Here is a 23,870-nt window from a genome sequence, read left to right as displayed (position 1 = left end):
TCTCCATAAGGACCCATGTGAGACACTAGTTCTTGCTGAGGTATGAAATGTAGATAAAAGTGATGTCTGTGCTACCCCTAACAGGTAACATTTTAGCAGCAACCTAAACCAAATTCTAAAACCAGCAGGAGAAGAAAAGATGCAGATCCAACATTCCCTAGGCTTTCCTAAACTTCTATCACTCTCTCTGAATATGAAAATACCACACACAGAAAAAAAGAAAAAGCATCATGGAGTCCCCTCTTTAAAGCAAGAAAAAAAAAAAAGCATATGAAGTTTTGCATAAAATAACTTCAAAGAGAAGATATTTCCACATGAAATCCTTATTCAGACTTTTTTGGGGGAGAAGATGGCCATTGTGCTAGATAGTAACAAAGTAAATCTCTGAGCCTCCTTTCCTCACATGAAAAAACTGAGGATAACAGCACCCATCTTGCTAAGTGAGGATGACTACCTAATAACCTGGGGAAGCGCCTCGCACAGTGCCTGACACAATGAGCACACGATTCTCTCCCTTCTCCCTGTGTTGCCCCCCAGCATAATTCTAACTTCAAACAAATTCACCAGGCAGATAGAGTCCACAACAAAATGGTTATGCTCAGAATAAAAAGATTTAAAAGTTGGAGAAAGGACTTCCCTGGTGATCGAGTGGTTAAGAATCTACAATGCAAGGGATGTGAGTTTGATTCCTGGTCCGGGAAGATTCCACATGCTGCAGAGCAACTAAGCCTGTGCACCACAACTGCTGAGCCAGCATGCCTAGAGCCCATGCTCTGCAACGAGAAGCCACTGCAATGAGAAGCCTGCGCACTGCAACTAGAGAGTAGCCCAATTGCCACAACTAGACAAAAGCCCACACAGCAACGAAGACCCAGCACAGCCAAAAATTAGTAAGACTTAAAAAAAAAAAAAAGAGGAAAACAATGTTGGAACATAACAAGAGCAGGAAATGTAAAAAGAAAACAGAACTATTCAGCTCTGTTTATTCTTCTCCATCAAGAATTCTCTTTAATCAGGAAAGAGCATAAGGTACTGAGACCACAGATAATGAGTAAAGCATAAAGCCTGAAACACTAAGGTTCAATTCCTGACTCTTCCACTACTGTCATGTGGTCTCTCTTTCCAAGCTTCTGTGTTCCTGACTGAAAACTTGTGTAATATCACAACCTAGTAAACAGAGCTTCTAGTAAGGATGAAATGAGGTGAGGTACGGGAAAACATTTTTCAAGAGGTAAGGTACTTTACAAACACAAGGTACTGTTATTTTATTAATAATAACAAATGAAGTCAGATTTTCCAACCAAAACTGTTGATATGCCATCGTAGTAAAGTACACTGGAGTGTACACATACTAGGAGGAGTGGCAAAGAAAATGTGGCCATTTTAAATACATCACAGATATAGAAACGGACACGAAAGGCAAATATAAAGATCTGATAAAAAGGATTTGCATAGTTTCTTTGTAAATGTCTTTTGACTGTAAAGATACTTAAACTGAAAAGCTCAAATCAGATATCCAAACGTTAACCTCCAGGGCAAACAGTTATTATAAAGACACCTTAGAAGAAAATCTAAGGGCAACACTAACTGCATTTTCAGGTGTGCATATTTTATATTTGTAAATGGTTTACAGTTTCTGAATTATTTTCATCAATATTATCTAAACATGAAAGCTTCATTCAGAGTTTAAATAATATTGTGTAACTTGTTTTCCTTATCTTTTGTGTACTAAGTTAAGCAACTCTGGATATTAGTTCCAAACTTCTTAAATATCCCTTCTAAATCTGGCTTCATTTGTTTTCCTATTAAGTCTGACACTTATAGGTTTGGTTTTATCATTTTCAGAATGGAGTTTTTCTTTTCACAGACATAGCTTTATGTCCTCTTTATAGTTTATATTGTCTACTAGAAGTTAATACTCTAATTTTTCATTAAAAAAGAAAAACTTTTAAGGCATGTGTTCAATTCACATTTTATTTGAATTCTATTCCCTTCTAGAAAGCAAAAGAGAAAACAAAGCAAAGAAAGTATCGCCTTGTTTGCAAAATTTTGCCTTAGAGTAAAAGTTAAATTGTTCAGGACCACTATGGAGCTGAACCACCTGCTCATCATTTCCCAAGACACATGTGACTATAGCCTATATGGTCCTCCTAACAAACAGGCAGGCAAAAATAGGACCGTTTTTCACCTTTACAACTCTACTGCAATTCGAGGACTGGAGAAGATGAAAGAGTGGACTTTTTGATCTTGCTGAATGATCGTTCCTTCAAAACTTGTTTTACCTTCACCTGAATGTTAAAGCAGCACTGGTAGTCATGGTACATTTTGAATACGCACGACTTAAAAGCTCTCCTAACTAAATGAAGAACTGATTAAATAGGCAATCCTGAGAGTCTTAAATTTCAGTGGAAGCAATAAATACCATTCCATCAGCTTCAGAAGTGATGAGCATAACATCCCAGCTCTAGCTTTCTTTATGCTGGTCAGGAGCCTCATACATTAGGGAAATTGAGAGGATGAAAATAAAAGGGAAAAAAAAAGACAATTACAGCCACATAATTTTCACCTCTGCAGTGCCCCCCAAACTCACCTGAGACTACTACTATGAGAGTAACTTAGGTTCTAATCTTGATTTCATAACATCACTCTTTTGTGTAATTCTTTTGTTTAATAATAGAGAACCACTTGAATATATTTAGATATCTATTAATCACTCACCCACTCATTGACAAAAGTCCAACATTAGTATGTAACTTTGAGTTGTACCCCTTATTATTGGCATTTTCCAACATCCAAAATAGACAGAATAACATAATCATGCCCCATGTACCATGGTCCAGCTTTAACAATTATCGTTATATGGCCAGTTTTGCTTCATTTGCTTCATACTTCATTTCACCAAATATCTTTTCAGTGTTCAAATTTCCCTGATTGTCTCACAAATATATCCCTACAATTGGTTTGTTTGAATCAAGAGCTAAACAAGATCCATACTTTGCATTTGGTCCCCACATCCCTTAAGTCTCATTTATTCCATATTTTTCCCTCTCCTTTTTATTTCCACCTAAACTTTTCCCCCCACAACCTTTTATATTTAGAAAATATTCAAACCTATAGAAATAAGTTGGAAGAATACTATGAACACTCCTTACCCTCCATTATTAATGTTGTTAACGTCTTGCTTCATTTATTTTCCTTCTCTCACGTGTATTTTTGATGTACCATTTAAAAATAAGTTGCAGACATCATGATACTTTGTTCCTAAATGCTTTATCAAGTATCTTCTATAAATAAGAACACTGTCCTAAATAATCACATCACAACTTAAAAATGGAATTATAAATCATATTATAAATATATACAATACATAAATTATATACTAATTTATATTACAATTTTATATTACAGCTATTTATAATGCATGCATGCTCAGTTGCTCAGTTGTGTCCAACTCTTTCCGACCCCATGGATTGTCACCCACCAGGCTCCTCTGTTCATAGGATTTCCCAGGCAAGAACACTGGAGTGGGCAGCCATTCCGTTCTCCAGGGGATCTTCCTGAGCCAGTGATCGAACCTGGATCTCCTGCATTGCAAGCTGATTCTTTACCTCTGAGCCACCAGGGAAGCCCTTGGCTATTTATAATAGCCAATGTTAATAGATTTTTTAATTTAAAATTTCCTTCATGGTACCAATAATATCTTCACAGGTTCAAGTACAGCATTTAGTTATTAACGTCTCTTTAGTGTCACTTAATCTAGAACTGTCCTCATGCCTTCTTTGGTTTCCCTTTTTTAAAAAAAAATTACTTTTAATTGAAGGATAATTGCTTTACAATATTGTGTTGGTTCCTGTCATACATCAACATGAATCAGCCATAGGTATATACTTGTCCCCTCTCTCTTGAACCTCCCTCCCTGCTTTCCCTTTTTGAAGACTCTAGGCAGAGGAACCAGAGACCAAATTGCCAACATCTGATGGATCATCGAAAAAGCAAGGGAGTACCAGAAAAACATCTATTTCTGCTTTATTGACTATGCCAAAGCCTTTGACTGTCTGGATCACAATAAACTGTGGAAAATTCTAAAAGAGATGGGAATACCAGACCACCTGACCTGCCTCTTGAGAAAGCTGTATGCAGGTCAGGAAGCAACAGTTCGAACTGGACATGGAACAACAGACTGGTTCCAAATAGGAAAAGGAGTATGTCAAGGCTGTATACTGTCACCCTGCTTATTTAACTTAAATGCAGAGTACATCATGAGAAAATACGCTGGGCTGGAGGAAGCACAAGCTGGAATCAAGATTGCCAGGAGAAATATCAATAACCTCAGATATGCAGATGATACCACCCTTATGGCAGAAAGTGAAGAAGAAATAAAGAGCCTCTTGATGAAAGTGAAAGAGGAGAGTGAAAAAGTTGGTTTAAAGCTTAACATTCAGAAAACTAAGATTATGGCATCCAGTCCCATCACTTCATGACAGATAGATGGGGAAACAGTGGAAACAGTGGTTGACTTTATTTTTCTGGGCTCCAAAATCTATGCAGATGGTGACTGTAGCCATGAAATTAAAAGACGCTTACTCCTTGGAAGGAAAGTTATGACCAACCTAGACAGCATATTAAAAAGCAGAGATATTACTTTGCCAACTAAGGTCCGTCTAGTCAAGGCTATGGTTTTTCCAGTTGTCATGTATGGATGTGAGAGTTGGACTATAAAGAAAGCTGAACACAGAAGAATTGATGCTTTTGAACTGTGGTGTTGGAGAAGACTCTTGAGAGTCCCTTGGACTGCAAGGAGATCCAACCAGTCCATCCTAAAAGAGATCAGTCTTGGGTGTTCATTGGAAGGACCTACGTTGAAGCTGAAACTCCAATATTTGGCCACCTGATGCAAAGAGCTGAAAAGACCCTGATGCTGGGAAAGATTGAAGGCAGGAGGAGAAGGGGATGACAGAGGATGAAATGGCGGATGGCATCACCGATTCAATGGACATGGGTTTGAGTGGACTCAGGGAGTTGGTGATGGACAGGGAGGCCTGGTGTGCTGCGGTTCATGGGGTCACAAAGAGTCGGACACGAATGAGTGACTGATCTGAACTGAACTGAGTCAGTTGGCTTGAGAATGCTCCACATTCTGGATTAGCCTGGTTATTTCCTCATAATTAGATCCAGATTAAACATTTTTGGAAGGAAAATACAGAGGTGATGTTTGCGTACCTGACTGCACGTGATGACCGTCTGTACCATCCTGCTAAGTTTATCACTTGGCTAACAGGTGGCATCAGCTAGCATTGCTTCCCTTGTGATACTACATCATGTTGTGGAGGGGGGGATTGATGTAACGAGAGGCCCCGTGTAACATCCTATTCCCCAACAACCTTTCCCTCAATGAGCTTTATATTCATTGCTGATTACTGCCAAATGAGTTATTACACTGGGAATAGCAGAATACTGATTATGTCATGTAATTTCTTCTGTATTTTACTAGGTGGCATTGTCTAGTAAAGAAGAGCACTCTTTCCCTTTCCCCTTTTAATTATGCTTACCATCATCATTCTTTATGATGCTCAAATTGTCCCAAATTTGCCCAGCAGGTGCCCCCTCAAGCTAGCTCCTGTGTCTTGGTCTACACCAGCTTTAAAAATGCTACTTTTCTTTTCTGATTAGCAAAGTAACACATATTCAAGGCAAAATATTTTGAAAGAGAAAACTGCAAAACAGGAGAGGTCCCTATATTCCTCAACCTAAAAATAATTACTAATGTTTTGATTGTCTTTCCAGGAGATAGAATTTTTTTTCTCATCTGATATTTTGTTCCATAAAAACAGAAGCATAATGCAGAGAATATCAACTTCTTTTCAACAAATTTATTTCCACAGCAACTATTTCCCACCTCATGAAGTATGATTCTATGCCATTATTTTTTTCTTTGTTTTAAATTACTTTATTTTTTTGGAGGCTAATTACTTACCAATATTGTAGTGGGTTTTGCCATACACTGACATAAATCAGCCATGGGTGTACATGTACCCCATCCTGAACCCCCCCCACCTCCCTCCCCATCCTATCCCTCAGGGTCATACCAGTGCGCTGGCCCTGAGCACCCTGTCCCATGCATTGAACCTGGACTGGTGATCTATTTCACATATGATAATATACATGTTTCAATGCTATTCTCTCAAATCATCCCACCCTCGCTTTCTCCCACAGAGTCCAAAAGTCTGTTCTTTATATCTGTATCTCTTTTGCTGTCTTGTATATAGGGTCATCGTTACCATCCTTCTAAATTCCATACATATGTGTTAATATTCTGTAGTGGTGTTATTCTTTCTGACTTACTTCACTCTGTATAATAGGCTCCAGTTTCATCCACCTCATTAGAATTGATTCAAATGTGTTCTTTTTAACAGCTGAGTAATATTCCATTGTGTATATGTACTGCAGCTTTCTTATCCATTTGTCTGCCAGTGGACATCTAGGTTGCTTCCATGTCCTAGCTATTGTAAAGAGTGCTGTGATGAACACTGGGGTACATGTGTCTCTTTCAATTCTGGTTTCCTCGGTGTGTATGCCCAGCAGTGGGATTGCTGGGTCGTATTAAGCCATTATTTTTTATTCATATGGATGAACCATAATTTACTTAACCAATACTCTGGCCAGGTATTTAGTTTGTCCCCAACTTCTTTGATTCTCAGCAAGTTTAAGTATTTTTTCTTATGTATGCTAGTCATCTAGAGATATTCTTTTGTGAACTGCATTTTCATTTTCATGTCCTGTGGTTGTTGATAAAACCTCCTTATTGGGAGGTTTATGGCTAAGTGAATTTGTAAAATCTTTATTAAGTACCTCAATTTCTTTTTAATTTTGTTTATAATGAACTCTAACATACAAGTCTCAATTAATAGAACTTTTCTTAGTCATATGAACTCATCTTTTATGTTCTACTTTCTGTCTTTCATAGAAAGACAGTCTTTCCCAACCCAAGATTATGTAAATATTCATCTATGTTCTATTATATTTCACTCCTCAATCCACCAAACTTTCAGCTTTTATGTGGTTAAAACAGAATGAAAATGGATCCCTATCTCAAGCTACTCACAAAAACCTGAAATGGATTAAAGACTTAAATGTAAGACCTAAAGCATAAAACTCCTAGAAGAAGCGTAGGGGAAAATCTCCTTGACACTCGTCTTGGCAATCGGTTTTTAGGTATTACATCAAAAAGCACAAGCCACAAAAGCAAAAAGTAGTAAAAAAGGCTACATCAAACTGAAAAGCTTCTACACAGCAAAGGAAACAATCAACAAAATTAAAAGGCAATCTACCAAATGGCATCACCGACTCGAAGGACATGAGTTTGAGTAAGCTCAGGAGTTGGTTGTTGGACAGGGAAGCCTGACGTGCTGCAGTCCATGGGGTAGCAAAGCATCGGACACAACTGAGCGACTGAACTGAACTGACCAAATGGAAGAAAATATTTCCAAATCATGTATCTGATAAGGGATTAATAACCAAAATATGTAAATAACTCATACAACTCATTAGCAAAAAAAAAATCCAATTAAAATAAGAGCAGAGGATCTGAATAGACATTTTTCCCAAGAAGACATACAAATGGCACACAGGTACATAAAAAGGTGCTCAACAGTGTTAATCATGAAGGGAATGCAAATCAAAATCCCAATGAACTATCACCTCACACCTGTTAGAATGGCTATCACCAGGAAGACAAGAAATAAAAGTGTTGATGAGGATGTAGAGAAAAGGAAACCCTTGTGCACAGTTAAAAGGCAAGTAAATTATTGCAGCCTCTGCGGAAAACAGAATGGAGGTTTCTCAACAAATTAAAAATAGAACTATCATAAGATCCAATAATCCCACTTCTGCTTTACACCCAAAGGAAATGAAAACAGGATCTTCAAGTTATCTGTATACTCCCCATGTTTATTCACAATAGCCAAAATATGAAAACAAGTGTTTGTCAGTGGGCAAATGGATAAATGTGGTAAATATATGCAATGGGATATTTTTCAGCCAGGAGAAAGAAGGAAATCCTTCCATTTGTGACAACATCAATGAACTTTAAGGTCATTATGTTAAGTGAAATAAATCAGACAAAGACAAATGCTATATATCTTCACTTATATGAGGAATCTAAAAAAGTCAAACTCATAGAAACAGAGTATACTGATGGTTACCAGGGGCTGAGGGTGTGGGAAATGTTGGTCAAAGGGTACAAACTTCCAAGTAAAAGATGACTAAGTTCTGGGGATCTAATGCAAAGCATGGTGGTTACTGCTAATTCTGTATTATGCACCAGAAAGCTGCTGAATAGTTCTTAATATGTTCTCATCACAAAAAAGAAATGGTGATTATGTGACACAATGGAGGTGTTAGCCAAGACTACAGAGGTAACCATTTTTCAACACAGAAAGGTATCAAATCAACACACTATACACGTTAAACTTACATAATGTGTCAGTTACACCTCAATAAAGCTGGGGAAAAAAAAAAGACAAGTGAGTGGCACACATGGATTAAAACCCAGGCTTCTGGCCTCAGAGCTTTACACTAAACCGCTGTAACTGAGTGCTATAAAATAAGCCACAGTTATCTTCTTTCTCTAGTGACACTGAGGTTGCCTGCAATTTTCTGTACCATAAACAAAATTTTCAGTGAACATCACTGTGCCAATCTCCTTGTGAATATGTAGAACATCTCCTGAGGGCATATCCTCAAGTGGAATAGAAATGGAAACATTTTAGTTTTTTTGAAAGAGTAGAGCAGGTGTTTTTTTAAAATTTCCTTCTTTCTTTCAGAAAAAAAAAAAATTTTTGACAGAATATATGTTCCATGAAGGCAGGGATTTTTGTCTTTTTTTGTTCAATGCTCTATTCTACATGAGACATAATAGATATTTGGTAAGTGTATGAGTGGTTCTTAAATATCAGGTTCTGTTGCCTTAATTATGTAAACTTTGCATAGAGTGAAAAGAATCTGTGAGAATTTCTATTTACTCTTTATTTGTTGAGCATTTTACCAAAACCTCAGGTTTATCCCCAAAATAGACTGGGAAAGAGGATTCCTCCTAGACTGCAGCACTTCCTCTAGATGTTATTGGAATCCTCCTCAATGACTTTAAGATGGGAGGCAGGAAACAGGTTCAGCAACTCAGCAACCTGAGAATGGGGAGGGAGCCATAGTTGTAAAAATCTTGGGCCTGGTGTGGCTGATCCTCTTGGTGCTGCCAACTGCAACGCCAAGGCTGAGCCTTGCCCTTAGGCAGATGGAGCTCGGCCATCACCAGCTTTATGGACGCCGCCAAGCCACAGGGGCTAGAGGCACTCCAGTGAATAGTTCCCAGGCCATCCTACTGCTCACTCTCGCCCTCACACCTCCAAAGCAGGGCATGTTTATGAGATCCCAAACCAGACTCCCAGTTAGCCCTCATGTGCCCGAGTGGCTTCACTGCAGTTTCCAGCAGAAATTCCTTCCAGTGTCTCGCATATGAACAGCAACCTTGCAGAGAATTCAGCAATGCCACAGGTTTCTCCTGTGTTTAACGCTTTGCTCAGCCATGCTACAAAGAGAAGGAATCACATAACATGTGGGTTCTTTACCCGGACAGTTGAAATACAGACAAACTAAGCTCTTTTGATAGGGTCTTGATGAGTTTTTTTCATTACACAACAGATTGAAATCAACCTCATTACACTTTGATCAGGTCACTCTCACTAACCTCTTCCTTTGGTGCAGAAGAAAAAGGTCGGATTAGAAATAAGGAGAATTTATCCCATGACCTTGATCAAGATATATAACTTCTTGAAATAATGCCATTCGCAGCAATACGGACAGACCTAAAGATTATCATACTAAACAAAGTAAGTCAGAAAGAGAAAGACAAATACCAAATGATATCATTTATATGTGGAATCTAAAATACAGTACAAATCAACATAACCTATGGAAAAAAAACAGATTCACAGATACAGAGAACAGACTTGTGGTTGCCAAAGGGGAAGGGGGAGGGGAGGGAAGGAATGGGAGTTTGAAACTGGCAGAGGCAATTATGTGTAGGATGGATAAACAACAAGGTCCTACACAGAGAACTATATTCAATATTCTGTGACAAACCATAATGGAAAATAATGTGAAAAAGAATATATACATATATATATATATGAGTCACTTTGCTGTACAAAAAAATTTAAGACAACATTGTAAATCAACCATACTTCGATAAAATTTTTTAAAAAGACATATAACTTCTTAGAGTTTAGTGTCTTTGGCTTGGACTAGATGAACTCTGTGGGAACTTCCTGATCATTTCCTGAGATTTTCCTATGAAAATATTCTTCCCCTTTCATTTCTTTCTGTTTCTACTGCTTCTCTAATCATAACCACACCTGCAACATTACATTGCCCCAATTCAGTAGGATCTTCTTCCCATACCCCAATAGCTCAAGGACTATAGTGGTGGTGATTCTCCTTTGTTACCTTTCTAGTAAATGACTGTGAACATAGACACTGCACTGTGTGTTCTTACTCTCCATGAACACAGGTAGCATATATAGTCCTCTTTCTTCCCAACCTTCAGAGAGAGGCACTGAAAGGACTCTCAGCATTGGGAAGAGGAGATTCAGGAACCACCTTAGGAAAAAAATCAATAAAAATATAAAAAGTAGCTTCTCCAAGTAGACCTGAGTGGCTAAAAATCTGAGATGTCACCTGCCTGATGCTCTAATTTTCATACACACAGACCTGGAATACTACAAACTCTCTATTTTGACCTTGCTTTTACTTATGAGAGCCCTAGCCTCATAATTAAAAACACCATGGTCCAGAGCACTGTGGAGCGAGTATGCTCTGGGGTCTAATTACTCACTACTTAGTTAACCTAACTAATCCCCTCTTCCCACTGCTTCTCATATTTTTTTTAAACTGCATTTGGCTTTAAAGTGTACCTTTGTCCCCATCTCTGTTCTATCATTGCATCACATCAGGACAGCATCCTTTCACCTCCTTGGACAGCTCTGGTGCCAAGAAATAATGAAAACGTATTTCTCTTGATGGAAAATTCCAAGTCGTCCAGACACATGAATAAGGAGAAAAGACAGCTGTCAGTGAACATCCTTTGAGCCTACTGAATCCATATCACAAACCGTTTTTGATGGTGCCAAAACAAACTAGCATATTGCAAAGGATGTGTGTCCTAAAGCAAGGTCCCCAGGCTTTGCTTTGACTTATACTTAAAGATTAAAAAAAAAAAAAATGCAGGAACTGACTTAAGGTTGAGAACTTTTAATTTTTCAAACAAGGCTATTAAAAAGAAAAAAAAAGATAAACTATTGCCATTTCAAAAGGACATTTTAGTCATATATTCATCTAAGGCAATATTATTCAGTCACAAAGTAATGAGATTCTGACACATGCTATAACATAGATGAACCCTGAAAACATTAAGCTAAGTGAAATAAGCCATACACAAAAGGACAAATACCATATGATTCTCCTTTCATAAGGTATCTAGAGTAGTCAAATACAGAGACAGAAAACAGATCAGAGGTAGGTTACCAGGAGCTGAGGGGAGGGGAGAGGCATTGGTTAATGGGTACAGAGTTTCTGTTTGTGGTGATAAAAATTTTTTATAAAAGACAGTGGTGATGACAGCATATCACGTAATTAATAGCACTGAATCGGACACTTAAAAACGGTTAAAATGTCCTCAAAGGGGGGACATTACACATACACACACACACACACACACACAGAGAAGAAAGCACAGAAGTAAACAGAAGTCCACAGATGTTTTCACTGAAGTCAGAGGAAAGAACAGGTGCAGATCCAAATGAGTATGTATCAGTTCTGCTGTGGAAACAAATAGTTCTGGATCACCTGCTGAGGGTAAAGGGGTCTTGGAATTGGAATTCTATTTCTTCTCTCAACCCTATACTTTTTTATCCAGCTTTTTAACATTCTCCATGGTCTGGGCCTGGGGTTACCTAACCAACACACTCAATATGAACAATTCACTGCAATCAAGCCCTGACCCTCGTGAGCCTAGAACACTCAGGTCTTTCCCATCTCCATCTTCTTATGTATGATGCTAACCCTTTTCCTTGGCTTTCTGGTCTTCAGACATCCTCCCGGTCTTCAAGGCCAGCTTGAGAACCACCTCCACATGGAGGAGACTAGCTCTTCCCTAATTATCCTATCTTCCTAATAACCATTCTCAGTGGCTCCACTGGCCCTGACCACCACCAGCACAGAAGAGGCTATTTCCCATGAGACTTTACTTACCCACAGTGGTGTGCTGGTTACTATCTTCCATTTGTTAGTCTTGTGTAGGCTCCCTCTCTCAACCTTATATTATATATACCTTACTGTGCTTAGTCACTTAGTCATGTCCAATTCTTTGAGACACCATGGACTGTAGCCCACCAGGCTCCTCTGTCCTTGGGGATTCACCAGGCAAGAATACTGGAGTGGGCTGCCAAGCCCTCCTCCAGGGGATCTTCCCAACCCTAGATTGAACCCAGGTCGCATTTCCAGTAGATTCTTTACCATCTGAGGTATTAATAGTCTTATCAGTACTTAGTAAATACTGCTATCATTGACTAGTGAATAATTAACAATAGTTGGTATTTACGTAGCCCACACATTCTACAGTGCTTTCACATTCATAATCACAGGATCATTGTTTACCACAGTACCTTAAATCCTCACAATAAACTAACTAAAGGAATATTAGCTTCATTTTAATGAAAAAGAACCTGAGGTGTTCAATCAAATGATCTATACTAGTTCGTAGGCTAATAAAATGTAATAAAATAGTTCATAATTAAACAATTAATAGCCCTGAGTAATTAAAATCAGTCTCCTTACAGATTAAAAAAAAACTTTCTGGTATGTCCAAGCCACGAATAACCCTAGGGAGCCCTTTATATAAAAACTTACTTATTTACTTGGTTATTTAATAAATGCTTCATCATACAACCTATGTCTATAGAGGCAAGTTATTGAATAAAACTACTTTCAGCTAACTTAAAAAGTTATTTTCACCTTTAAAAAGTTTACAAACAATAATGTACTTGTTATGGAAAAAATGAGAAAGTCAGGGGCAAAAGTCTGTATTCTATCCATTGCCTAAAAATCAACAATTATAAATACCTATCTTTTTACACATTTCTTAAAACAGAAAATGGAATTTTTGTGTATATTAGAAAATAGATGTCAAACGTACATCTATGTTTTCATTAATGACATGTGACTTACAAGCCAATCCTGATTTTTGTACACTTAAGTTGGCTCACATTTTCTTCTAGGACATCAAAACTCTGTGCTGAACATCCCCCTAATCTCATGCACTTGTCCAGTTATTGCCTCAGGATGAATTCCTGTAAGTAGAGTTTACAGGCCAATGACAATAACCTATTTTTGAAATGCTTTTTAAGTGTAATAGAGGTGATAAAACACATATAGCAGGGAAGCTAATTTTTTAGTACTCTCATGTACTTAAAAATTTTAAGGCAGATAAAAATTTCAACTGTTTTTTAACATGCCCAAAGAATTTAAATAGATGTTTTCCACATTCCAGTCCCTGCAAAGTGTGAAAACATACAGATGAAAAGCACAGAAATCTAACATTGATTTGGGAGACCAGACAGAGCCTAATTTCAAAAGCATTTTTATTTTTTTAATCAAATGAGAAATGAAAGTAGAAAAAAAGATGAACCCGCATTTGTAAAAACGGATCTCCTCCAATTTTTTTTTAAGTTTTATTTTTCTGATTCAAGAAATACATGCTCATTATAGAAAATTTGGAACATACATAGAATAATGAAAACATGAATTTCCCAGAATCCAACAATACATAAGACAGCCTTACAGTTTTTACTACTTTCTCACCTACGTGTATTTTTTTAAAACAATTTGCAGTTCTCCTTCTCTCCCCACAAATGGCCTGTGACTTCCCGCATCCTCACTGCAGGCCTCTCTCCTTGCTGAGCTGTGGCTTGTATCCTTGCCTGCTCTCCTGATTTCCATGTAAATGCACAACCCACCCCAAAGCAGGGGAAAAGTTCTGTGTTCTCAGAATTGCCCATGTCCAGCCTATCAAGAGAACTCACAACATCAGCTCCCAGCTGCCTCCTTCACTTCAGAGTCAGGCTTCTCCCCAGGAACACCATGAAGATGATCTCAGCTGGTCAACATCTTCAGCAGAAATGAATGCCTCTTAAAATGTATACAGTGGTTTAAGGTTTAACAAGTTCTCTCACACAGTTGTAATCCTCACAGGAGTCCTCTGAAGTAGACGGAGCAGATTTCCCTGTTTAACAGGGAAGGAAACTGAGGAGTTGAAATCATAGCTATTTCATGGCAGACCTTGGGTTTGAAGCCATAAATTAGGACTTCCCTAGTGGTCCAGTAGTTAAGATTCTGCACTTCCAATGCAGAGGCACAGGCCCGATCCCTGTTCCAGGAACTAAGATCCCATGAACCACTGGATGCGGCCAAAAAAAAAGAAAAGCCATAAATTGACTCAAAGTTCAGAGCTCTTTACCTAGCCATTATTAGCAAAACACTTTTAAGTCTTACAATTAGAAATTAAGAGCTAGAAAGATTTTCAGTAAATCATCTAACCTAATCTCTGTCTTACTATTCACTTATAAGGAAAGTAAAGAAAAGCTAGGTGACTGTCCAAAGTCACCAGCTGTCTTGTGACAATGAGGATCTAAAGGCACAATCTTGAGACTTCCAGGCCAGTGCTCATGGCAGCGATCCCTAGAGAGATGTTCTTTAATAAGCTGGTCTTTTATCTGGTGTCTTCCGTTTAGCCAAATGTCAACCAGGAATTAAAATCTTAAAAGTGTAGATGTTAGAGCCAGAAGGGACCTTAAGATCAACCAGGCCAACCCACTAGCTTTGGAGATGAAGAAAGTGAGGCCCAAAACCCACCGCTTCTGCTGTTCAACTCTGTGCACCCTGCACTCACCGTATTACTCCCCTCTGGATAGCTCTAAACAAAATCTGGCCAAAGACGTTTGGCCAGACGTTTATTCCCTTCTTGGACACAGTGTGTGAGAGGCCACAGATCAGCAAGGCCAAAGTAGAACTGAACAGGGTTTGACTGCAGGAGGCATTTGGTTGGTAACAGATGTACCCACCATGACTGTAATATAAAATAACCAAGTTCTGCCAGGTTCCAGGAAGGTTTCCCCACTCTCCACTCAGACAGCGAAGACCTATTCAAATGTGTGTGGTTCTTAGAAAAGGGTACCAATGGCCATTTGGAAGTCACTTGTCCCTTGAATCTGTGAAAATGTAGCACTAAGGTTCTGCTAAAGGCAAATCAGCCAGGAATCCTAATTAAAACTAGCAGCACATCCCCAGGGCTGTCATCTTTCCCTGACCCTAAAGGACCCAGCCCTTCCTCCCACGTTCTTTGTGTACCATTCAAATCCGCTTCTGATTGTACGCTGCCACCTGGATTCTTCTTCTAAGGTTCCACAGTTCCACGGCCAGCCCCCATGATTCTACAGAGCCTTATGTCTCTGGTGAAATGGAAAGCTCTTTGAGGGCCAGGGACCACTTCTACTGAACACATTCTACTGCCAGACACTGTGCTTTTGCAGGATAAGATATGGCCCCTACCTTCAAGAAACTTACAGGATAAACAAAACCATGTGCAAAACTGAGCACAGCAGCAGAGGTGTAAACAGGAAGTGGAGGAGCCCAGAGTATGAGGAAATCAGACTTGAGTCTTAAAGCGCTGTTGGAATCAGTTAGGGAAAGGGCAGCGGAGGGCAAGCCAGGCAAAGGCAAACCAGGCAGGCGGGCCAGCGTCAGCAAAGCCAAGGAGAGAAACAGTTCAACGCTGCAGAGTGGTGGGAGTTGAGGCTGGAGCGGCAGGCCTAGCAAGGTGGCCAAGGCAACAAGCCCATGTCATTCACGCTGACCCGATACGGGGGCCGCTGACGCAATTCGCGGGTAAACTAATTTGGGCGCCTTGGGCACAGTTGAAAGGCTGTGTCGGTGACGGCCTGCGAGGCCACGCGACCCCCTCCCCGGGGCACCTGTGTGCCTTCGCAGTCGCCAAAGCACACGCGGGGCTGCCTCTACCCGCCAGATACTCTACGCGACCGCGCGCGCCCTGGCCCGGCCCCGACCCCCGGCCCCCGGCCCCCAGCGTCTCCGCTCGGGTTTAAAACGCCTGTTTGACGCACTGTGGCGGGTGCCTGCGCGCCAGCGGGCGGCCCGGCGGTCTCCTCTGCAGTCGCCATCGGGCTTTCCCGAAGAGAGCTGCCCTTGGGCCCCCGACCCCGGGCTGCAAGGCTGGGGATGAAGGCGTCCAGCCCGGCTGGCGGGTGGCCGCGCAGGGGCCGGTGCCATGGAAGCTTGCGCCAGGCGCGGTGCCGACCACCGTCCTCCCGCGAGGGCGCAGCCTGGGAACCCGCGGCACGGGCCGCCGCGTCTCAGGCCCGCGGCCCGGCCGGCACCGGGTGGCCCGGCTTCCCCTCGGTAGGCGCGGGCTGGACCGGAGCCCGGCGGGGGCTTGGCGCGCGGCGCATCATTACCTGGCCAGTGTAGTTTTCCCCGAGCCCGGGAGGCCTCGCAGGAGGTAGAGGTGTTTCCGAAAGCTGTGGCGGCGCGGAGGAGTCCCACGCGGGGGCGGCGGGGCTGACGGCCGAGGCGGCGGTGGCGGCTGCTGCTGCCGGAGGCTCAGCCTCCCAAAGGATTCAAGAAAACTCTCCTCCATGGGGTGGGGGCTGGCGGCGAGAGCCCTTCGTTCCCTTTCCTGAAGTCACGGTCTTGGCCAAAGCTGTTGTTTTTGTGGCTCTCCGGCCATGTGATAGATGGAGGGGCGGGCGCTCGCAGCCCAGCCCCTCCTTCCCACCCTCCCGAACCCGCGCTGCGTAGGAGGGGTCGTCCCTACCTGGAAAACCGGGGACGCTGGGAGACTGACAGCCGGGAAAACCTCGGTGACCGACCTCCACTCCCCTCCCACCGCCCACCCTCAGCTCCAGCCCAGCCCGTGCCTCCCTGCGTCCGTCGCCCTGGGCCCACCGAACGGGACACTGGACACTTCCCCGGGCCGCCCGCGTGGAAGGCAGGTCTTCTGCAAAAGCCCTACCCCATCCCACCGCCCACTAGGCCTTGAAAGTGAAATAATTTTAGTTGATGAAAAGAGAACGTGAACAGCATTTTGAACAGTAACAGTAAAAACCATCGTCTCCCCCAGTTTGTGAGCACCAATATCTGGCTAGTGTCCCAATGGCTAATGCCACTCTCCCAGGACCTGTATAATTCCCCCTTTAAAAAAAAAAAAAAAAAAAAAAATTCTTCATCAGCCTGCCAAAAATATTCTTAGAAAGCTTTGTTGATTCTACATAACTTTAGAAATCTCTTCTTCAAAACAAGGCACCCCTTAAAACTCAGATTTATGAACAGTAGTATAAACTAGCCCTCCTGAGAAAGAAGGGTTACTGCCCAGGTACATGCTTTGTTGCCTGAAAAGACGTGGTCTCCCCAGAAACTATTTCAGCTCCCCAGGGAAAGGAGCAGTCTACTGACACTAGAGAGAAGCATCCAGAATTCAGTTCTAAGTTCCAGGAACTGGTGAGCGCTAGTTGGTTGATCACCACAGTACTTTCCAATAGTTCACACTCAAGAGTGTGATAGAAAGATCCTATTTTCTGAACTAAAATCCAAGAAGCGTTCACTGAAAGAGACAATATTGAAAATTAACACCATCCTGGAAAAATCCCGGATATATGGTGGCTTCGGCTGTAATAACCATGTAAAGCAAATCCATTTTGTTTCTGGCAGCTAAGGTATGAAAATTTTGTAAAGGAACTGTGACGAAAAGCAATTTACTTCTAAAACAAAACCCAGGGATTGCACAATGAGCTCTGGAAGGCACTCTCCAAGTAGGGAGGGGCTCTATGCTCAGAATTTCACCTTCCTCTTGGGGTTCTACTAGGGAGGGGCAGGGGCAGACAGGGAGGTGAGCTACTCTTGACATATTCCTTCCCAGCATCGGAGCAAGGATTTTCACCACTGCTGAGAAACGCTGAAATTTCAAAAGCTGCTCTAAATATTAGGGGAAAACCATAAGGAACAGAGACTATAGATGAATCATAAAAATAGTGATGCTTATCATGTATGTCTCCTATCATACTTCTATGTATCCTAGTATACTTCTTACAAGAACTTTTTGCCCAGCCTCAAATACTACCTTTTCCATTCTAGACTTGTGTTCTCTGATACAGGAGTCACAAGCCACACATGAAATATGACTGTTCCAAGTGAGATTGGGGCTTCCCTGGTAGCTCAGCGGGTAAAGAATCCGCCTGCAATGCAGGAGACCCCCCAGTTCAATTCCTGGGTTGGGAAGATCCTCTGGAGAATGGATAGGCCACCCACTCCAGCATTCTTGGGCTCCCTTGGTGGCTCAGCTGGTAAAGAATCCGCCTGCAATGCAGGAGACCTGGATTCCATCCCTGGGTTGGGAAGATCCCCTGGAGAAGGGAACAGCTTACTGGATGCACTTCAGTATTCTGGCCTGTATAATCTATGAGGTCGCAAAGAGCTGGACACAACTGAGCAACTTTCACTTTTCACTTTCAAATGAGATTAAAATACATACTGAATTAAAATATCTCAATAACTTTTATACTCATGTTGAAATGATAGTATGGTGAGTACATTAGGTTAATAATTATTAAAATTAATTTCATCTGTTTCTTTTTTAATGTGGCTAGTAGAAAAGTCTGAATTATGTATGTGGCTGACATATTTCTATTGGACAGTGTTGCGTGAGACTTCTGTCCATTTCTATTTCCTTCTGTAGAGGGTGTCCCAGGCAGCATGGATAGGGCAGCAGGAGGACACACAGCTTTAGGGACCAGAAGTTTGGGCACACTGAAACTGCAGTGTGGGTGATAGCTGGAACAATGAAGTGGGTGCCGGGAAATGTGAGTGTGCTGTTAGAAGAGAGGTCTTGAGCTGGAGGCAAGAGCTTTGGAAATTCCTGCCCTGTGAGAAGATGGAGAATAGAGCAGACAGTTGAAGACGGGGCTCAGGGATCACACTTAAGGACTGTGCCCCCACCCCCAAAGTGGATCTGTTGAAAGAAAGTACAAGGGACAGACAGAACTCTAAGAGAGTATGTGAAGCCCCAGGGAGGGAGAGCTGAAGGAGGAGAAAATGGCTGGCAGTATCTGAAAGTGACCCTAGACACTTCTCCTTTCTCTTAGCTCTCAGATTTAACTAGTCAATAGGCTCTGTTTTCCCCAATTTATTCCTCAGAACCATAGTTTGTTTAAAGCTGTTTGTGTATCTGTTTCTTCCCACTAGACTAAGTTCAAAGGCAAAGACAGTGTCACCCTTGTCACCCCAAGAGCTAACATAGCGTCTGACATTCAGAGGTTCTTAATAATTATATATGGACCTGAACTGCCTTCTCGGTAAATAAGTCTGAGCATGGGCTTTACTAAAGATTAAGACTGAACAAAGATAGGGACAACTTCAACTGAGGAGTAATGTAAACACAGTCAGTGACCACATCAGCAGTTCTGAGGGCCACAGTACTCTCAGATAATGTCTACGGTCAGATCCTCACTGGCCCTAACGAGGTGGCAGCCTCCAGAGAGGAGGGCTACCCTGGGTCAGAGGATCCCTGTGACTAACACTCCTTCATGCCCTCAGTTCATCCAACCAGGTTTTTCAGCTCTAAAGTTCTATTCCATTTCTCTAGAATGTGATGACCAGCACAATCTCACTTTGCTGTCCTACAAACCATTACTATGATGAGGTAAAGAAAATAATCTTAGAAGTAGTTTTTGGGAAGCAAAGAAACATTCAAATCTTTCTCTAATTGTTACTGTTTAACAAGATGTGGAAAAACAAGGGGGTACACAGGAAGAGCTCATGGAAACCATTAATTTAACCCTTGAACCTACAGTTCCAAATACTCCACAATTCGGAATGCTTAAATCAGCCCCATGTTTCTCCCCTGGAGATGCCATATGGCAGAAAGTCTGAAACCAAGATGAAGCTTCCAAAGCAGTGTAACCAAAGACCCTGTAACAGAGTAGAACCATTTAAAATACAGAGGTAGCAGCTTCTCAATTCTCATTCTATGTCCTTTCTTCCCCTTTCAAAAGCTTTTATCTGATTTCCCTACCAAAAGTTTTGATCTTTTACTCAAAAATATGTCTTATATACATTTTTACCTTGTTACACACACACACACATATATATGTATATATGACATGAACTGAAAGAATAGGAAAGCATCCATCTGTGCCCGCTTAGCTGTTGTTTCTCTGGGGGACCCCTCGACGCTCTAGCACCTCCAGCTTTCACCTGCCACCACAGTCTGCACCGCACTATTTGGCCATTCAGAGGTAGCACCTCTCTACTTAAAACTCCTCCCTCCCGGCTCTTCCCTCATCCTTCCCCTAGAGGCTGGATGAAGGATACAGGTAGCTGGAAGAGGTTAGGGAAGGGGGACAAAGGGAGGGCAGTCATGCAGAGTGTCTGCTGGGCTGAATCAACAGGGGAGATGCTCAGGACTCGGTGGCCTGGGATAAGTCTGCCAACACAGAAATGTCCTCTGGATAAGACCGACGTTTCTCATTCTAACTTCACATTACCTCTGCCTCCTACATCCCATCCCTCTCTCTATTTGAGGTCATACTCCTCTCCCAAGGCGATAACCATAATCTGTTTCTGCAGCACCAAGTATTGGCCACTGTGCATAGGGACACTTGAGGAGTGTAAGATTTGAAAAGGAAGCCTGGGAGGTGGGGAAAGTAGTCCCAGCCCATTTTCCTAAAGCTCCATTCTGGAAATTAGGGCAAGGTAATAAAGGCAGCAGCTGTAGAAAGCTGGGGGCATCCTGAACCCTAAGTACAAGCCTGGGTGGATAGCTGATATGCTTTAATTCAGCACAGAGTCTCAGAATTGGTCATTAGCCATGCCACATTCACTGTTAAATATTTATACTATTACCCTTATGAAAAGCCATAGTGGTGTATTCATTAGAAATCCATAAATGTTGCTACTGAAGGGCCCTAAGAAAGCAAAGATTTGCCAGATGCCAGAGTCTCCTCTGCAGCCATCTGTGTTTCAACCCTAATACTGATCATCTCTTGTCTGAAATCATCCCATCCTAGGCCAAAGGTGAGTCCAGTTTCACAACAGCACTAGGAGCCTGCACAGAGAGCAAGATCTCACGGAGTTCAGCCAAACACTGGAGACCTTGGTCTCTGTCTGGGTCAGACTTATGGTCTAGTAGAAAGATAAACTGAAACTGTACAAAATGAACTAGGGAAAATGTTGAGCTATTTTAAATAAAACATTCAACTCCCAACCAAGTAGATGAAATACAAATAGTTAGCTTCCACTCTCTCATTGAAACCCCAGGAGAATGTAAAGGGTTTTTTTTTTTGGGGGGGGGGTTAGGAGAATGGGGGATATGATTATTATTTTTAAGTATTAATATAAACTGTAAGAAAAAAGATCACAGCAACAAAATAATTAAAAACTGGAAAGCCAAAGGCCTTGTGTTAACTAATTTGGAAAAACAATTAAGAAACAAAACTTAAATTATAGAAAGCCAAGAAGAAATACCATTTACTCTGCATAACCCCTAAAATTTCAGGAACTGGAAAATTCAGGGCTGGAGGTGGGGCTCTAAACAGGAAAGTCAGTTAAAAGTCTGTTTAAGAAACAAACATCCACACAGTCAGGCAGCTGCCAGCCCTCTAGAGAAGCCTGGAGGTTTATTCCCTGGAGAAGATAAAACAGGATGAGAGGAGTAGAAGGTAAGATAAGGTAAGCAATGCTCCTTTTCTGAAAACAGAGGGATTACCTAAATGCCTACATGTTGAGTAATGAGAAATTACACCTTGTTTTTCAAATATGAATCTTCATATTTGAAATCTGTTAAGTACAATTAAACTAAAATAATAGCAATAATAAAAATAATAGTTACTGTAGTATAGTGCAAGTCCCACAACCCCTAACCAAAATCCTTTAGGTCAGAATTGTTTCAGAATTCAGAAAGTTCTGAGTGGGGTCTAGGGCACCCCTGGTAATTAAACACATTAATATTTCTCCAGTGCAATGTCTGAAAAGTCACGCTAACTGGGGTAAATAAGGAGTAAAACTAACCTGACTGTTTAGGTCAAATTTTGCTGCCAACTGAATTTTAATGCCAGACATTTAAGAAACAAAACAACTTTTGGTTTTCAGAGCTTTCTGGATTTGAAATTCTAGAAATGGAATCATGGAACCACATTTGGATAAAGGGGCCTATCCTTCTATTCTGATGCAATTTTAAAAATAATCTACTCAAGTTTCCTGGGTCTTATTTTCTTCATGAAATAAAATAGGGCAAATATCTTCAAAATTAGATAATAAACTTTTCAAGTTATTACCTCTTTTGCTGAGTTTTTTATTAGTATTCAGGAAATTGATCAAAATAGTTGAACAGATTATTCAAACCAATTTCAGTCCAATGCCTATATCACTCTACATTATCCTTCGGGTTGGCACTGAGCTCTCTTTCTTGATGATCAGGATCTTCAACAGTACCTGGAAGATGGAGAATTCAACTACAAACAAACACAAGCCCAGACAAGTCCAGACAGAATGGTGACAGGAATGGAGTTTGTTATCAGTTTCCCAAGCTCCTGACTATTGATGTGCCACCCCCGCCAACCGGCATCCAGAATTCCACAGTCCCCACAGCCCCCACACCCTGCCTGGTCTTGCTTCATTCAACAGCCTGTCCTCTGGATTTTGCCCAACCTTCTATTTCTAAATCAAAACCTGGTCTATGTCCCATTCCCTGATGATCCAGCTTTTTACACTGTAAAGTTAAAAATAAATACACTTAATTCATGCAAATGTGTTAACAAGTTTATTAAGTCAAAACGTTGCTCTTCCAGGAGCATTTCAAATCAAAGCTGCAACCAACAAAGATACTCAGGGGAAGGGAATTAACCCTTACTAAGAACCTATTATTTTTCAAAAACTTTGCACAAGTTATTTCATGTAATCCTCATTTAATATCCCCATGACAGATTAGTATCATAAACCTATTTTTTTTCAGGTGAAAAAATTGCAGCTTTGAGAAGGCAATTTGTTTAAGGTCACATAGCTGGTTGGCAGGAGCTTCAAGATGGGAACCCATCCTTTTTCCAGAAGGCTGCCCTACCTCCTTAAAGAAGTGAGGCAGTATAAACACTCTGGCCACCAGCAGGAAGAGGATTTGAGGCTCCAAGAGCCAACCACATTCTCTTGCTATTTCCCTCTTTTTAAATTTCTGTTTACCACTTGAGGCCCACTGATCATTATGCCAAAGACAAAACCAAAAGGCCCATTCTCATTACAATTATAAAAATCCTGTACATAACTACAGCACCCATAAAATTCCCCAACAAGAGAAGACTAATAATTAGGGATGCCTGCTCTGTGAGGTTCACAGAGGGTAGTCAGTTTAGCATGAATGTAAAAGATGAACACAAAAATCAAAAGTATGGTTCATAAAGTGCCCTTGACACAAAATCAGCAGATAGAAAAGACCTGCTGAATTAGCCACTGCCAAATATGCCCATGCTTATTGTGTGCTGTTTATCCTGGTGTCACATTGAGGGGAAAGGTAAACACTCGCTTCCTAACTTCAGTCCTCACATGAACTCCATGAGGCTAGAAATGTTTTCACTGCTACATCCTCAGTGTGTAAAAAATGTCTAAACTGAGGCAACTCAATAAACACTAGCTGAATAAATGAATGAATTTGTTCATATCCTTCCTCTGAAATCTCTTCCCCTCCTCTATGTATCCCACATTTT

General features: G+C 41.2%; 2 protein-coding genes across 19 annotated transcripts in view; both read right to left on the bottom strand.

Annotated features, from left to right (window-relative positions):
- The window catches only part of N4BP2L1 (NEDD4 binding protein 2 like 1), a 30,506-nt gene that overhangs the window by 5,856 nt on the left and 780 nt on the right, over positions 1-23,870 (bottom strand). For 5 of the 7 annotated variants that reach the window (XM_081549236.1, XM_081549239.1, XM_081549240.1 and 2 more), the window contains exon 1: positions 16,581-16,809. In XM_081549236.1, coding sequence (XP_081405362.1) covers positions 16,581-16,762 — 182 coding nt within the window. In that variant the 5' untranslated portion in view covers positions 16,763-16,809. Of the gene's footprint in view, positions 1-10,967; positions 11,069-14,604; positions 14,788-16,580; positions 16,810-22,451; positions 22,609-23,870 lie in introns of those variants that run through there. The other 2 variants (XM_081549237.1, XM_081549243.1) reach the window with 2 other exon arrangements.
- The window catches only part of N4BP2L2 (NEDD4 binding protein 2 like 2), a 61,436-nt gene continuing 60,013 nt past the window's right edge, over positions 22,448-23,870 (bottom strand). For 9 of the 12 annotated variants that reach the window (XM_081549221.1, XM_081549230.1, XM_081549233.1 and 6 more), the window contains one exon: positions 22,448-22,608. The gene's annotated coding sequence lies outside the window, so the exon portion shown is untranslated. The remainder of the gene's footprint in view (positions 22,609-23,870) is intronic. The other 3 variants (XM_081549226.1, XM_081549228.1, XM_081549227.1) reach the window with 1 other exon arrangement.

The sequence above is a fragment of the Giraffa tippelskirchi genome, chromosome 12 (assembly GCF_054371585.1).
Source record: "Giraffa tippelskirchi isolate mGirTip1 chromosome 12, T2T-mGirTip1v1.2.pri, whole genome shotgun sequence".
Taxonomy (NCBI): Eukaryota; Metazoa; Chordata; class Mammalia; order Artiodactyla; family Giraffidae; genus Giraffa; species Giraffa tippelskirchi.
The sequence above is the reverse complement of the archived record's forward strand: the minus strand, read 5'-3'. Positions and strand labels throughout refer to the sequence as shown.